Source organism: Talaromyces marneffei, chromosome 4 (assembly GCF_009556855.1).
Source record: "Talaromyces marneffei chromosome 4, complete sequence".
NCBI lineage: Eukaryota > Fungi > Ascomycota > Eurotiomycetes > Eurotiales > Trichocomaceae > Talaromyces > Talaromyces marneffei.
The window spans coordinates 152,121-166,704 of NC_072351.1; the positions used below are offsets into that span (position 1 = coordinate 152,121).

A 14,584-nucleotide genomic window follows, 5' to 3' on the forward strand; every position below is an offset into this window, starting at 1 on the left:
GATGCTGATTACCTTGGTATTGGAGCGCTTGCTTCCCAGGGACTGCAATTGATGAAGGAATGTCAACTAGAATCGGGCCCAGCAGGTAAGATCAACGATTCATTCAACCATAATATTTTGCAAAGCGTTTCATCAGTGTTCGTTTCACTATATGTTTAGTAGTCAGTCGCGACTTTCACCCATGCGCCAACAAACAATACGCTTAGGGTTGCGGGCAGAAATATCCTCGACGGCATGTGAGGGTACACGTTGATGCAAACTGGCCTTAAGCAGTTGCTTTGCTTTGTGGACCTGTACTAATTACATAGTAGATATAATCCAGGGAGATCGAAGGATGAGCATGCCTGGCGTAGGGATGATCAATCCGGGCACCGGAAAGGCTAATTCAGGCACTAATCAGGTAGTGGGGGCCTTAGGCTAGACTAGTGCAGTCCACACATCGAAGGGAAGGCGCCAGCCCACCCACCAGTGCGAACTTGGAAGGAACTCACTCAAGGAAGGTGCAGGTGGAGTACGAAGGAAAGAGCAAAGGGAAAAGAGCACGGACAAACAAAGCAATCCCTGCCGGGGCAAGACCCACCCCACCGCCGGCGCTAACATGGGAAAGAGCGCCCCATTTTGTGCCTTGGCTCCTTGGCTACCCATTGGACGCCCGCCGGCTACAACTGCAAACTACACTACATGCTCTCTGTACACACTCTTTGCTTCCAAAACATTGTAGGACTGGTACTCTGGCCACCTCCCACCGATCGACCGGCTTACCAGCAACTCTCAGCGGATCAGTGGGCGATGCTAACGCAAACTGGACGTACAACACTAGTCCGGAACCTGATAGTCGAGTCGACCGCCGGATTCACAAAATGCCTCATGACATGGCCTGGTTTGGATGGCGAATGCTTGAAACTAGCGGTGGTGGGTTGACATGCCTTGACCGCGTCGCGATTGCCAGTCCCAAGGCCATCAAGCGCGCTCCTACAAGAGAGGCAAACGCCAAATAATAGTAAATATAATAGAAATTATGCTTTGGCCGAATCATCATGAGCTGGGGGTCAGCCCCTTGCGTCCTCTCAGGGGATTTCAAACCATCCACCCAAAAAGATGATAACGCTAGTCATCTAGCACTCTATGACGCGCAAGATCGACAAAATACAAGGAGTGATATAAACCGTGGCAAGCATACGCAGTCACTACTGAACTAAAAGCCAAGCTCTGATAGAGGGGAAAAGGCATACGAGGAACGCTTTGGATATAGCTTGTTGCTCTTTTCTTCCTATTCATTACATTCTTTGCTTATGGTCTTCTATCTGCTCACAATAATCACTCCCCGGGGTTCTTGAGCCATGAACGGGTTTTCGGACATTGCAGATACACATGCAGCCTCTACAACACTGAATCACGATGTAAGCTGCTGCCACGAAAACAACAGGCCGCGCATAGCCATCATCGGATACGCCTGTCGTCTGCCTGGTGCGGTATCATCTCCTACAGACCTGTGGGAGCTTTGCACACGAAAACGCAGCGGCTGGTCTCCCATTCCAAAGGATCGCTTCGCGTCTGAGGCGTTCCACCACCCCAATCCCTCTAAAGTCGGGTCATTCAACCCAGGAGGTGGCTACTTCCTGAAAGATGACATCTCTCACTTCGATGCGCCGTTCTTCAACATAACCGCCCAGGAGGCAACCTCCATGGACCCCCAACAACGATTACTACTCGAATGTTCATATGAGGCCATTGAGAGTGCTGGAATACCCAAGGAGTCACTGTCGGGGAGAAACGTTGGCGTCTTTGTAGGCGGTAACCTTGCGGATTATGAATTACACAATGTGCGCGATGTCGAGACAATTCCGATGTACCAAGCGACGGGCTGTGCGCCATCACTGCAGTCCAACCGAATATCTTACTATTTCGATTTCCGTGGTCCTAGTTTTACCGTTGATACTGCTTGTTCCTCCTCATTGGTTGCACTTCATGCTGCTGTCCAGAGCTTACGAAGTGGTGAATCCACAGAGGCACTGGTTGCTGGGTGTAGGCTGAACATTGTACCGGACCTGTTTGTCTCCATGTCAATGTCACAGTATGTTCACCACAAAATCGTTGCAACTATGTCGCTAATTTAGAACAATAGGTTGTTCAATGATGAAGGTAAGACGTACGCTTTTGACAATCGCGCCACATCTGGATTCGCGAGAGGAGAAGGCGCGGCTGTAGTGCTGCTGAAGCCTCTTGACGATGCCATCAGAGACAAAGATCCAATTCGAGCCGTTATCGTAAACTCCGGAGTGAGCCAGGATGGGCGAACACAGGGTATCACATCGCCAAACGGGCGCGCGCAAGAGGAGCTGATTCGCCGCGTCTACAATGAGGCCCATATTGAACCAGAGGATTGCGGTTTCGTGGAGATGCATGGCACCGGAACAAAAGTTGGAGATCCCATCGAAGCTACAGCTGTACATGCTGCTCTCGGACATGGAAGGTCGCCAAAAAATCCCCTGTATATTGGCTCGGTGAAATCGAACGTAGGCCATCTGGAAGGTGCCAGTGGAGTAGTTTCACTGATAAAAGCAGCTATGATGCTGGATCATGACCTCTTGTTGCCCAATGCCGATTTCAAAAAGGCAAACGTCAATATTCCGCTGACCGAGTGGAACATGAAGGTTAGTTTCTCATGGCGTTCAAGTATCAAGAAGAAGTCATAATACTTAATAATCGAGTGCAGGTTGTCACATCGACCAGGCCTTGGCCACGGGGCAAGAAGTTTATCAGTGTTTCGAATTACGGTTTCGGAGGCACCAACGCCCACGTCGTGCTTGAGAAAGCGCCATTGACGTTGAACTTGCCAGACGCCACTTCCACCGATGCCGACGACAATTTGCACATGTATAATGACCCCAAGCATAAGCTAATATTCATATCAGCAAATGATAAAGAATCCTTACAACAAAGGATCAAGGATTTTGGCATATACTTTGAGCAAAGGCCCGAGGTTTTTGAAAAGCTATTATTCGGAAATTTTGCCTTTACCGTGGGCAGCAAATTATCCCACCTTTCATACCGAGTCGCTCTCCCAGCTAGCTCATTGGATGACTTGGGTATCCGCTTGGCTCAACTGAAAGTCAATGCATCCAAGGTACTAGGAGACCCCAAGGTAGCCTATGTCTTTACGGGACAAGGGGCGCAGTGGGCTCAGATGGGTTGCACTCTTATGAATGAATATCCGATCTTCAAAGCAGCGATTCGGCAGGCAGATGACTGTTTACGGCAACTGCACGCCGAATGGTCATTAGAAGAAGAGATTAAAAAAGATCTTGCCAACTCTCAGATCGACACTCCAGAGCTGAGCCAGCCAGGTTGTACAGCTATTCAAATTGCTTTGGTGATACTACTTGACTCCTGGGGTATTCGTCCAAACTACGTGGTTGGTCACAGCTCAGGCGAGATTGCTGCATCCTTTGCTGCTGGTGCATATGACTTGCAGGCAACAATGGCCTTATCATACTATCGAGGCCAAATGACCCGACTACTTAAGGAAACCCATCCTTCTCTCCGAGGTGGCATGATAGCAGTTGGTGCTGGGGCCAGAACCGTTCGCCCAATGCTCAAAATGCTTCATGCAGGCTATGCGACAGTTGCCTGCGTCAACAGTCCTGCAAGTGTCACCGTATCTGGCGATATCCCCGCGATCGAGGAACTGGAGAGTATCCTTCAGACAAGACAAATATTCAATCGACGCTTGAAAATAGATGTTGCCTATCATTCAGACCACATGAAAAAGATATCTGAAGCATATTTTACTTCTATTGAACATATACAACCCAATTCTGCATTGCAGAACGACGTGATCTTCTTCTCTTCTGTCTTGGGTCGCGTCGCAGAGCCATCGGCTCTCAATGCCGCCTACTGGATTCAAAATCTTACTTCTCCTGTCCTCTTTCCAGATGCTCTAGAACAGATGTGTAAACAAGATGGTGGGTATCCAAATCTACTCATAGAAGTTGGTCCTCATGCAGCTTTGAAAGGTCCAATCGGTGATATATTAAAGAATTTGGGCCTGACCCCTGCGAGGATTGCCTATGCGCCCACAATTGTTCGCAAGGAAAATTCCGTGGAAACACTCATGAATACTGCTGCTGCAGCCTATGTTCGGGGTGCAAATTTAGATCCATATGCTATCAACTTTCCACGGACAGGGGCTCAGAATCATAGTTTTCTGACAGACCTGCCTCGCTATCCTTGGCAGCACCACACACGTTACTGGCATGAGCCTAGAATTGTAAAGAAACATCAAATGCGAGACGGTCAGAGAAATGATGTGCTTGGTGTTATGGCAAACTACTCGAACGATATGGAGCCCACGTGGAGAAACATTATGCGATTGGATGACATGCCTTGGCTCAGGGATCACAAAATGCAGGGCATGGTTGTTTACCCGCTTTCTGGATATGTAAGTATCAACGTTGTTTCCCCTTTTGTTGATTTATGAATTTTCTTTGTCCAGTTACTGACAAGTACCTAAAAGCTTGCGATGGCACTGGAGGCAGCCGCTCGCCGCGCTCATCAGCGAAACATAACATTCGCTGCATTCGAGTTTCGTGAAGTTGTTGTCGAGTCTGCATTAGTCCTCAATGATGATATAGATGTAGAAACAACGATTTCATTGCGACCTTATGATGAAGGTACCCGTGGTGCGTCAGATGTCTGGGATGAATTCAAGATTCATTCTTGGAGCTCTCAAAGAGGTTGGATTAAGCATTGCCATGGTCTTGTCGGAGTTCGGAATTCCTTTTATGGTGATGCTTCTGGGGTTTTCGGGTCTGGTCTGAAAAACAGAAGCCATATACAGAACCAAAAGTCGAAAATTCTCTCGTGTTCAACAAATCATGTGCCGGAAGGCCGTCTTTATCAAGTTCTTACCGATCTTGGAGCCGACTATGGGCCGACATTCAAGGGTTTAGAGAATTGCTATGCCGACTCGAATCACAGCCATGCCCATCTTTACATCCGCGATACGACCAGTTTGATGCCAAAGAACTTTCAATCGCCTCTTTTTGTTCATCCAGCTTTCCTCGATGGCTTACTGCATCTCGTCTGGCCCATTCTTGGTCACGGTCGAATGACATTGGAGACACTTTACATGCCCACCCTTATTAAGCACGCGATCATCAGTTCCGACATCTCATTAACTCCCGGCCAGCATGTGAGAGCTTTTGGGACTGGAAGCCCCAACATGCCTTCGCCCGAGCCAACTCACTTTGATCTCTTTGCAATTGCCCAGAACAGCGCCGCGGATACTCTGATCATGTTGGATGGCCTTGTGATGACCCCAATCCGCGATGCAGGAATAGACCCTGGAGGCGACATGCGCAAACTATGCTACAAGCTCGAGTGGTGGCCGTGGGTGAAACAGGGCTGTGCCTCCAACGGACATGCACAGCCTACTGCGTTGTCCAACGGCAAAACACATGAACTTAAAAACGGACATTTCCAGTCCGACGTCCAGAACGACCAAAATGGCGTCAATGGATCAAGCCATAGTTTGACTCAGGGTGTGAACGGGCACCATCAGACGAATGGATTCTCTTCCAATCACGACAGAACCAAAGACACTTCCACTAAACAGGCGATTCAAAACGAACGTGTTGTCATCGTGCGATTCACGCGCCAACACGAAATAGGTCCTATCGCGACCGAGGTTGCTAAGGATCTGTGTCAAACACCATCCGAAACCTTGTTGCTGACGGAACTGGAAACGCAATGTACCGACTGTCATGTCATCATCCTTCAATCTCCTGACACTTCCTTGAGAGATGCAACTGCTACGGAGTTTGAGGCCATCCGCAGGGTTCTCCTTACTGCAACAAAAGTTCTCTGGGTCTACCAGAATAACTCACCAGATGCCCAGATGACCGTTGGGATGACAAGAAGTGTCCGTTCCGAGACCATGGCCAAGATTGTAACTCTTGGTCTTCATAATGAAGATCCTATCATTGCGTCCCATACTATCTCCACGGCTATTGAGGCCATATGGCCCACAGACGGTGTTGAGCCTTGTAAGGAATCTGAGTTCAAATCGACCGAGTCACAGCTCCTCGTCTTGCAGGCGGTGGAGGATATTCCGTCAAACGCATTCGTTCACAACGAAAACAGCGAGATGTGTCTATCCGTGCAGCCTTTCCATCAGTCGGGTCGACGCTTTAGGTTGAAGATTGCTCAGCCTGGATCCCTGGATACAATCTATTTTGCCGATGATGATGTGGCTGAGTTGGGAGATGATTCTGTAGAAATTGAAGTCCAAGCAACCGGTATCAATTTCAAAGACGTTGTGGTGTCCATGGGTCAGCTTAATCAACCATATATTGGGGTTGAGTGCAGCGGAATAGTTACATCGGTTGGCAAGAATGTTGTAGATGTACTTCCTGGACAACGGGTCATGGCCATGCCAGAAGGAGCATATTCAACGTATGCACGATGCCTTTGTACCAGTGTGGCGACAATTCCAGAATCCATGACGATCGAAGAGGCAGCTACTATTCCTATTGTCTTTTGCACGGCATACTACGGCCTTTTTGATTTGGGCCGTCTCTCCGCTGGTGAGCGCGTATTGATCCATGCTGGTGCTGGAGGTGTTGGACAAGCAGCCATACAGCTAGCTCAAATGGTGGGAGCTGATATCTATGTGACGGTTGGCAGTCATGATAAAAGGTCATTTCTCATTCAGCGCTACAACATACCCGAGGATCGCATTCTGTATAGTCGTGATAATTCGTTTGGTCCAGCGGTCCGAAGGGCCACCGGTAACGAAGGTGTCGATGTTGTCTTGAACTCTCTTGCCGGCGACCTTTTGCGAGAAAGTTGGGACTGTCTTGCGCCGTTTGGAAGATTCATTGAAATCGGAAAGGCCGACATAACCAAGAACAGTCGATTGGAAATGCTGAAGTTTGAGCATAATGTTACTTTTGCTTCCGTGGACCTGACTAAGGTTGCTAAGTTTCGACCCAAGTTGATGAAGAGGCTGCTGAACGATGTTTGCCGGCTCTTGGGTGAAAATACCATCAAGCCAATATACCCCATTACAAAGTACGCCATTTCGGAAGTGGAGGCAGGATTAAGAGCTCTACAGACCGGAAAGAACATGGGCAAATCAGTTGTTGTTCCTAATGCTCACGATCAAGTCAAGGTATTTTCTTTTTCCGAACTGTAATATCTCTCTCAAGACTGAAATAACTAACTATAGTTCCACAGGCTGTATCCCTCAAAACTTCTGTTAACCTTTTGCAAAAGAACGCCACATACCTCATCACTGGCGGAACAGGTGGTTTGGGTAGAAGCATGGCCAAATGGATGTCCACCAAAGGAGCTCGGAACATCGTACTTGTCTCACGATCGGGTTTCGTGAATGATAAGCTGGAAGCTTTGATCCGCGAGCTGGCATCTGAAGGAACGCAGGTCCTGGTCAAAGCTTGTGATGTCAGCTCCAGGGCTGATGTTGAAGGACTCCTGAATGGGGAGCTTACGCATCTCCCTCCGGTGCGTGGCGTTGTACATGGGGCTATGGTTCTTCGAGTAAGTCTTTCCATTTGAATTATTTCGCCCATTTTTAAAAGGCAAGGCTAATGGGTTGGTTGTAGGACATATTGTTTGAGAATATGACGCTTGAAGATTTCCAATCGGTTTCTGCTTGCAAAGTCGAAGGTGCCTGGAATTTGCACCACTCTCTGGCGCAATCACCTCTTGACTTTTTCATTACCTTATCATCCATAGCTGGAGTCGTCGGTAATCGAGGGCAAGCTGCGTACTCAGCGGCTAATGTATTTCTCGATGGGTTCATGCAGTACCGGCAATCTCAGGGTCTTCCTGGAAAGTCGATCGACCTTGCCGCAGTTACAGAAGTTGGTTACTTAGCCGACAGCGATCCCTCAAGGCAGCAAGAAGTCGTGAAGAATATTGGAGGTGCTACAATCAACGAGTCTGAAGTTCTGGCACTTCTCGCATTGGCCATAACTAGCGACCTGAACAAATCCACTCAAAGCCAATTCGTTACAGGCTTAGAAGCAACAGATTCTTTGGATAGTTTCTGGCTTCACGACTCCAAATTTTCCAACATCCGTGAGAGGATTGAATCAACCATGAACGAATCGCAGAAAGATGGCAAAGAGCTGCCATTGCGCGTAGCCGTTCAATCTGCCCCTACTAGAGCAGACGCCATCCATATTTGCTACGAAGCCCTCGCAGCAAAATTAGCAATAGTCCTGAGCATGGCTCCTGAGGACATGGACATTTCAACTCGAGTTTCCTCGTTGGGCCTTGATTCTCTGGTGGCTATCGAAATCCGTAACTGGATTGCCCGAGAAGTGGACGCGAATGTGCAAGTTCTCGAGCTGCTGTCCAGCGAGTCATTGACCAAACTTTCCGAGTTGATACTGGCAAAATCCAAACTTTCTGTACCTAATTGATACATCCACCTTTCTTTTTGTTTATTTTGTTTCCTCTTCCCCCTTTTTTCCAGTTAGATAGTTGCTTTCTGTCGTTGAGGCTCTAGATTGCACACTGTATATAGTGACCGAATAGGATATGCAGTATATACCCATCCGATCTGGTATAACTTGACAAGCTCGATTTCCAGACTCAGCATACAGATTCAACCTTCAGTGCTACGCAGTCATCACTCAAATTGAACATGCATGCCTCATTTGAACACATGTGTTATTGGATTCTCCTGGATTGATAACTCATTATACTCCCTCCTTCGTGGTGATTCATGCAAGGCGGATGTGTTTCTTTTCTACTTTCTCTCCCATTTGTGTAGTCTGCTCAAGCTATAGATTATCAATACAGAAAATATTAGCTGGATAAACTTCGTACTTCGTACACAACGGTCTAATTGCATAATCGACCAGATGTAGTAATCGAGATGCGTGCGGCTGAGCGTGATGCTGAAATAGCGCCTCCACTTCGCTTAGTTTCCAGTCATCACGGCCCAGTCACCCTCCGCCCAGGATACCCGCATCTTAAAGTCATGAATCTTCCACAGATCGCTGGTCTCATCCTTCACCAGGTCCACATAATACAGACTACCCGCCAAGAGCCGCGGCTGGTTGGGCTCGAGTCCTTTCCCACCCCGGTAGTGCTGAGCGAGCGCCGAGGAAGTTGCGGCGGCCTTCTTGCCGCTGTCGTCAATAGTGATGCGAATATTGGTGAGGAAGTGTGTGGTATCCAGCTTGGTGATCCCATCGAAGCAGTCAGTGTGAATGGCTGGTAGGCCCTCGGAGACCTTGTCGTTGATGGCAAAGGTGGCGGTGGGGGTGAAGGCTGAGTCGAAGAGTTCCGAGTCGTTTGTATCCAGGCCCAGAACGAGACGATAGAGAACGTCAGCAATGGCGTCGCGGCCGCTCAGGGCGGGAGATAAAATGGCGGGGAGAGAGGGGATCGATGCCATGATTGGGTGAGGCAGAAATTAGAGGAGGATATAAGAGGCTCCGTTAAAAGCTTAGCCTAAGCCTTGAACCTTAAAGGTATGATTTATCGTCCTGTACTCCGTACTACGTACTGTGCAGGATGGATAGAGCGACTTGGCATTGGGCCCTTCGAGGGATGCGCGAATATATGTGGTTAGGGCTCCGTGTTTGTTTAACCCCGAGAATCCGGGTTATCTCCAGCAACGGAGTTAGGGGGGTTTAGTTTCAACTATTTATTTGTTTACATGGCGGGGTACCAAAAAAGTTATTGCTAGCATTTTGTGGGTATGGCAGTAAAATGGGTTGGATGGAGTACGGGTATGTTCGTTATGATGAGGCAGCCTGGTCCTCCCAATGAAGAAAGGCCCCAGGACAAACTGTTAGAACTGAATACCACCCGAATAAGAAGTCAGTGCTGTAAAATCATGATATGATAATCCCCTCAAAAAAGGAGAGGTAAAAGAAAAGAATAAAAAAGTACCCCGCTACGGGAGGCTCATATTTTGCTTGTTATAGGGGTATAGGGATATAATCACACCGGTATATCCGGCTAACAAAACGGCGTCATAGATGCTTGTATCCTAACACCGAAAGTCATAACTTAGTTGATACGTATGCAATGTCGGTGATTGAGACCAGGCCACCACTCAGCACAGATTGATTCTACGCACCGAAACGGCCTTCTTGCCAGCGTCACTAACCCTAGGACCTCTAACCCTATTTGAACCAGAGGCTACCTAGGTAAAATCAACTAAACTGTGACTACCAGGCTCCACCGACTTCTATTACGAGAGGGAACAAATTCACACCATGTGTAGACTCCTACTTCGGCCTTGAAAAAGTGTCCGGAGATCTGCATGTGTTCTCGCACAACAAAGGCTATAAGAACCACTGTCAGGCGTCCCTGTCGAGAGCCAGCGACGGATGCTGGTGGCCCGCAAGACTATTTTCCGGTGAGTATTGATTTGAGGGAAGGAAGTAAGAGAAACTAGATTCCTGGCTAGCACCATAGGATTGCTGGTTAAATATATCAAGGTGCTGGAATTAGTCTGCTATTTGCTCCTACAAATTTCCATAACTATTTAGTAGTATCTTATGTCTGAACTAGGACGAGGCCAGGCAAAGGCATATAGAGATATGTGAAAAAATACATGATGTCAGGAATTCCGCATTCCTCGTCCTAGAAAAAGTACGTGAACCTTTATTTCGATACTAGATCATCTAGTATTCGTGCTACTGTTTGGCGTAATTGGTAATTTACAGCATATGGCAACATCGACAAGGTTATTCGTCTTTCATTGGCTAGTACAACGATTGACATTGACACTGTAGCATCGGAGTTAGGAGTTAGAAGTTACCATGCCGGCATGTTCGTTGTCAGGACAAGGGTAAGTTAATGATCCTCTTATCAAGAAAACTAATCTCTAGTTATGATCTTATGCTAATAACCAAGCTTTTGTTGAAAACTTTGCTTGGTATAAGCTAAGCAGCAAAGCGCCTTAAATGATACCCCTTTAGGAATGTTGCATTGAAGTTCATACGATTCAGTGGGGCCAACACATATGGATTGATCTGCTAAGGGGTTAGGGCACTTGTGTCGTTCTTGTGGTGGGATAATAATCCGACTCCGCCCTACTGCGACAGTTTTGTCGACGTCAAGTTTCTCTTAGGAAAGACTCTATCTTTCACTAGCCACCCATTCCTCTCAGTCGAATCTCCAAACGCTTCGATATGTTCATCTTCCAAATCAGACACAAGCACATCTAATCTAGCATCAAGATGTATGAGCCGTCGAGCGAGAGGGTCTGCCAGCGGTGGATAATGCTCCCGTACAGCTTTCTCATCATGATCCGTGGTCTCCCGCAAACCGACCTGGAGACTACGCAAGAGCTCATAAACCTCGTTTAATGCCGCAACTTCATGTTTGTATGATTCTAGAAGTTGGATGACCGCTTTGAGTGACTCCACTGACAACCCTTCGAATAGCCTGAGCCGGCTGATACCCTGACTTGCAAGTGCGCAGCCTAACAAACCCAACGGGGCTTTTTCTGTTTTATAACGTCCATATAAGTCTTCCGGCTTATTGATCATGTCGGAAACTGCCATGCCTGCTCCCAAGTAAAGTTGTGTCAACCTTTCCACATGGTAAGGCCCATGATTGTCGTGAAGCTGATAAAGACCGAGCCATATTCGCCGCCACATATTTAGGATCTGTGTTTGCAGCTCTCTGCATTTTGGTTCCGTTGAATCTCTTTTCAGGTCCATACTCTGTATTGATGACATGCGAGAGCTACCATCGGACGCGACGGTGCTGAATCGCGATTTGGAAAGCTTGAACATTTTTGTAGCCGGCAACCAGTTGAAAGGACAAAGAATTCATCCAACTGTTATATCCGATGCCTCTTACCCTCCGAATGAAAGGGTGAAAAGTTCGAAAGATCGCTTTCTCAAAACTATTTTCCAACGACGCGTGTTCCGCCAGGGTGGCTCATCTGCACAGACATTTTTTGGTGCATACTCTAGTCTGAGCCCGAATTGGTGGCTGATTGCCAACCTCGGGATAGATCACATTTGATTTGACAGGTCACTTTTTTGTCCCGAACCCCATCAATATTGCATCCACAATCAGTGCATTGACGTCGAACTATTCGTTATGACAGAGTTCGAAATCTGGTTTTGGTTTGCATGGCATAAACTTACTTTGTGTTTTTCAGCTGCATTATGCGAACGGCAAATGGAAGGCAGCCTGTAGGAATGGTTGCCGACGATACAACTCGACCACCCCCATGCAATTGATTTACGACAGGCATTTGCCGGAAACCACATATTGCAAATAATACAAGTATCTTCTTATCAATGAGACAATAATCGTCCATTGAATAATGTCAGCATAAAAGTCGGTGTAATTATGTGAAGAAACCCAAGGGTAAAAGGTTCAGGGCTGACATCAGCATTTAACTACTAGTAGTTATATAAACAATATAATTCTTTACTCCAGGAAGAAAAGGAATAACTTGTATGTCTCGATTTCTTTTTCTTAGGGTATTATCTTATCGACCCATTAAGCCAGCAAAATAAAGCATTTGCCAGGGCAAATCTAACATATCATACCAGATTGACAAGTAACTCGGGATACTTTGAGGCGTTGATAGCCCAGAGTCTGTCAATTACGAAACGCTGTTCCATTTGACCACATAGTCCCATACGTACTCGCTGGTTTTAGCAAGTTCCTCAACTAATGCATCCGTGATGACGAAGAAATCTTTCATTCACAAATATTCCCAGAGTCTATGGCGGTTTCTTTCGACCCAAATCCTGCTTCCATTTCACCCAAGTATTTTTCTGCGGTCTAATAGGTCTCAGCCAAGTTCATTCTCGTCTCAATAGAAAATGTATTTACCTCATGAAGCACAAAAATGCGTAGATCCCGAGCGCATAGTTGAAAATAGAGAATACCAAAACGGCCCTCCAATCAAGGTTATCAATAGCATGCAGTGTAGTCTCAGATAGCACGAAATTAAACTACAATTGCGCTGCAGCACCAATGGCAATTCCAACCCCACGAATGCGCATCGAAAAAATCTCCACAAGAGAGAGCCATGAGACAGGCTCCTATGTCATCTTATAGGAGCAGTATACCATTGCGATAGCTGCAATAGACGCACTAGTAACGTAGCTATTTGAAGTAAAAGGGTGGATATGGGGTAACAATAACGACGATAACAAGCATGAAACTGCCCACTGCTGCACCACCTGTGAATGCAGTCGGTCGGTTGATACTATTAACAATGACAAGACAGAAAAACGCTACAGCAATAGTTTTAGCAACACCAAAGAAGCTCGTAGTTAGCAAAGAGAAGTTTTCCAAGGGCGTTGATAATCTGTGGCACATGGTATGCAAGCGACATATTACCTGTCAGCTGCACCCTGGTTGCATGGTGATCACCACGAAGCCCCGGAATTGATTTGCAGGGAGCAGTAGTTCTTTGCCATAGTAGCGGTAGCCCAGATCTCTTCCTGGAGCCCTACAAGGAATCTTGTCGAATTCTGGTCTAACTTCAGAAGTATCACCGCCACGAAACCCAGATTAGGTTGTTGGGCGCTGTTTCGTTGCGACCCTTTTTTCTCCAGCCAACGAACAGACTCCTTTACTAGAAGCATTTCCAGTCCTATTAACCCTCCACGAACGAGTAGTAGTCCAATCGGAATCTGTCATTGTCGTGTACTCAGCTTGGTGTGTTGTTGCAGTCAGTAATTTACCCGAATGCATTATATTTCAGTTACCTTCTAACTAATGACGAACCATCAAGGTTGCTTACCAATAACTAACGAGTACACCCAGAGCAAAAGATAACTCAAGAACGGCCCGAGCTAGCTTTGTATATTGTTCGGCGATACATCCGCGGAAACAGCGGGACCAAGACGGTAGCAGCACCAACACCAAGCCATGAATTCCACCGGCGTAAAAAGATTGTAGTTGATTCTTGTCGCCTGGGCATTGGTATCGCGGAAATTGGTGTCGAATGCTTGTAAAGTGAGAACACCGCCAACAGCACGGGTGTCGTAGGCGAAGAGAAACGAGCTAATGCAGAGAGAGCTGCTAACTACTGTGTGGGAATCCGTGTTTAGGATCAGCAGCGTTACGTACGCTGCTTGCTGCTGGGGAATCCACGTAATGTAGTATGACGTACGCAATTGTGTCGCATTTGACTGGATGGTAGAGTGAGCTATAACTCTACGAGGTCTGGCTGACAGATTGGTAGCTGTTCAGTTTGTACGACATACGGATATCTACAATACAAATATCGTCTAACGATATTGAACGCCATGATGTCTGCATGGTAGACCAAGCGATCGATTGACAATCAGTTACAAGGCAGTGATAAATATATGGGGGATTTCTCGGAATACCAAGTGCGGAGAAATGTAATGAAGAGTCGTTGATATATAAATCCGATGCACGTTGACCGGATCAGTATATGTATACAGTTTTCACGTCGTACAAGCTTGAGAGATGCTCCGGGAAGAGGGTGGTTGCAGGGAAGATGTGCCCAGAAAACAAATATAAAAGAGACCACAGGACGTTGTCTTCTTATTATCATCCTTAATGTTCTAAAAGCCAACATTGAAAC

The 14,584-nt window shown here is 47.0% G+C and overlaps 3 protein-coding genes across 3 annotated transcripts; 1 reads left to right on the top strand and 2 right to left on the bottom strand.

The window, feature by feature from the left end:
• Positions 1-1,340: 1,340 nt before the first annotated feature.
• EYB26_005116 (uncharacterized protein) lies at positions 1,341-8,450 on the top strand (the record flags this gene model as incomplete). The annotated part of the gene is made up of 6 exons (XM_054264406.1): positions 1,341-2,074; positions 2,126-2,654; positions 2,717-4,441; positions 4,517-7,174; positions 7,240-7,560; positions 7,626-8,450. 6 exons carry the CDS (start codon positions 1,341-1,343, stop codon positions 8,448-8,450), a joined length of 6,792 nt encoding a protein of 2,263 aa, XP_054120381.1.
• A 503-nt stretch (positions 8,451-8,953) lies between these two features.
• EYB26_005117 (uncharacterized protein) lies at positions 8,954-9,433 on the bottom strand (the record flags this gene model as incomplete). Its single annotated transcript, XM_054264407.1, has 1 exon — positions 8,954-9,433. The coding sequence occupies one exon, from the start codon at positions 9,431-9,433 to the stop codon at positions 8,954-8,956; it is 480 nt and encodes a 159-aa protein (XP_054120382.1).
• Positions 9,434-11,084: 1,651 nt separating this feature from the next.
• EYB26_005118 (uncharacterized protein) lies at positions 11,085-11,792 on the bottom strand (the record flags this gene model as incomplete). The annotated part of the gene is made up of 1 exon (XM_054264408.1): positions 11,085-11,792. One exon carries the CDS (start codon positions 11,790-11,792, stop codon positions 11,085-11,087), a length of 708 nt encoding a protein of 235 aa, XP_054120383.1.
• Positions 11,793-14,584: the final 2,792 nt, after the last annotated feature.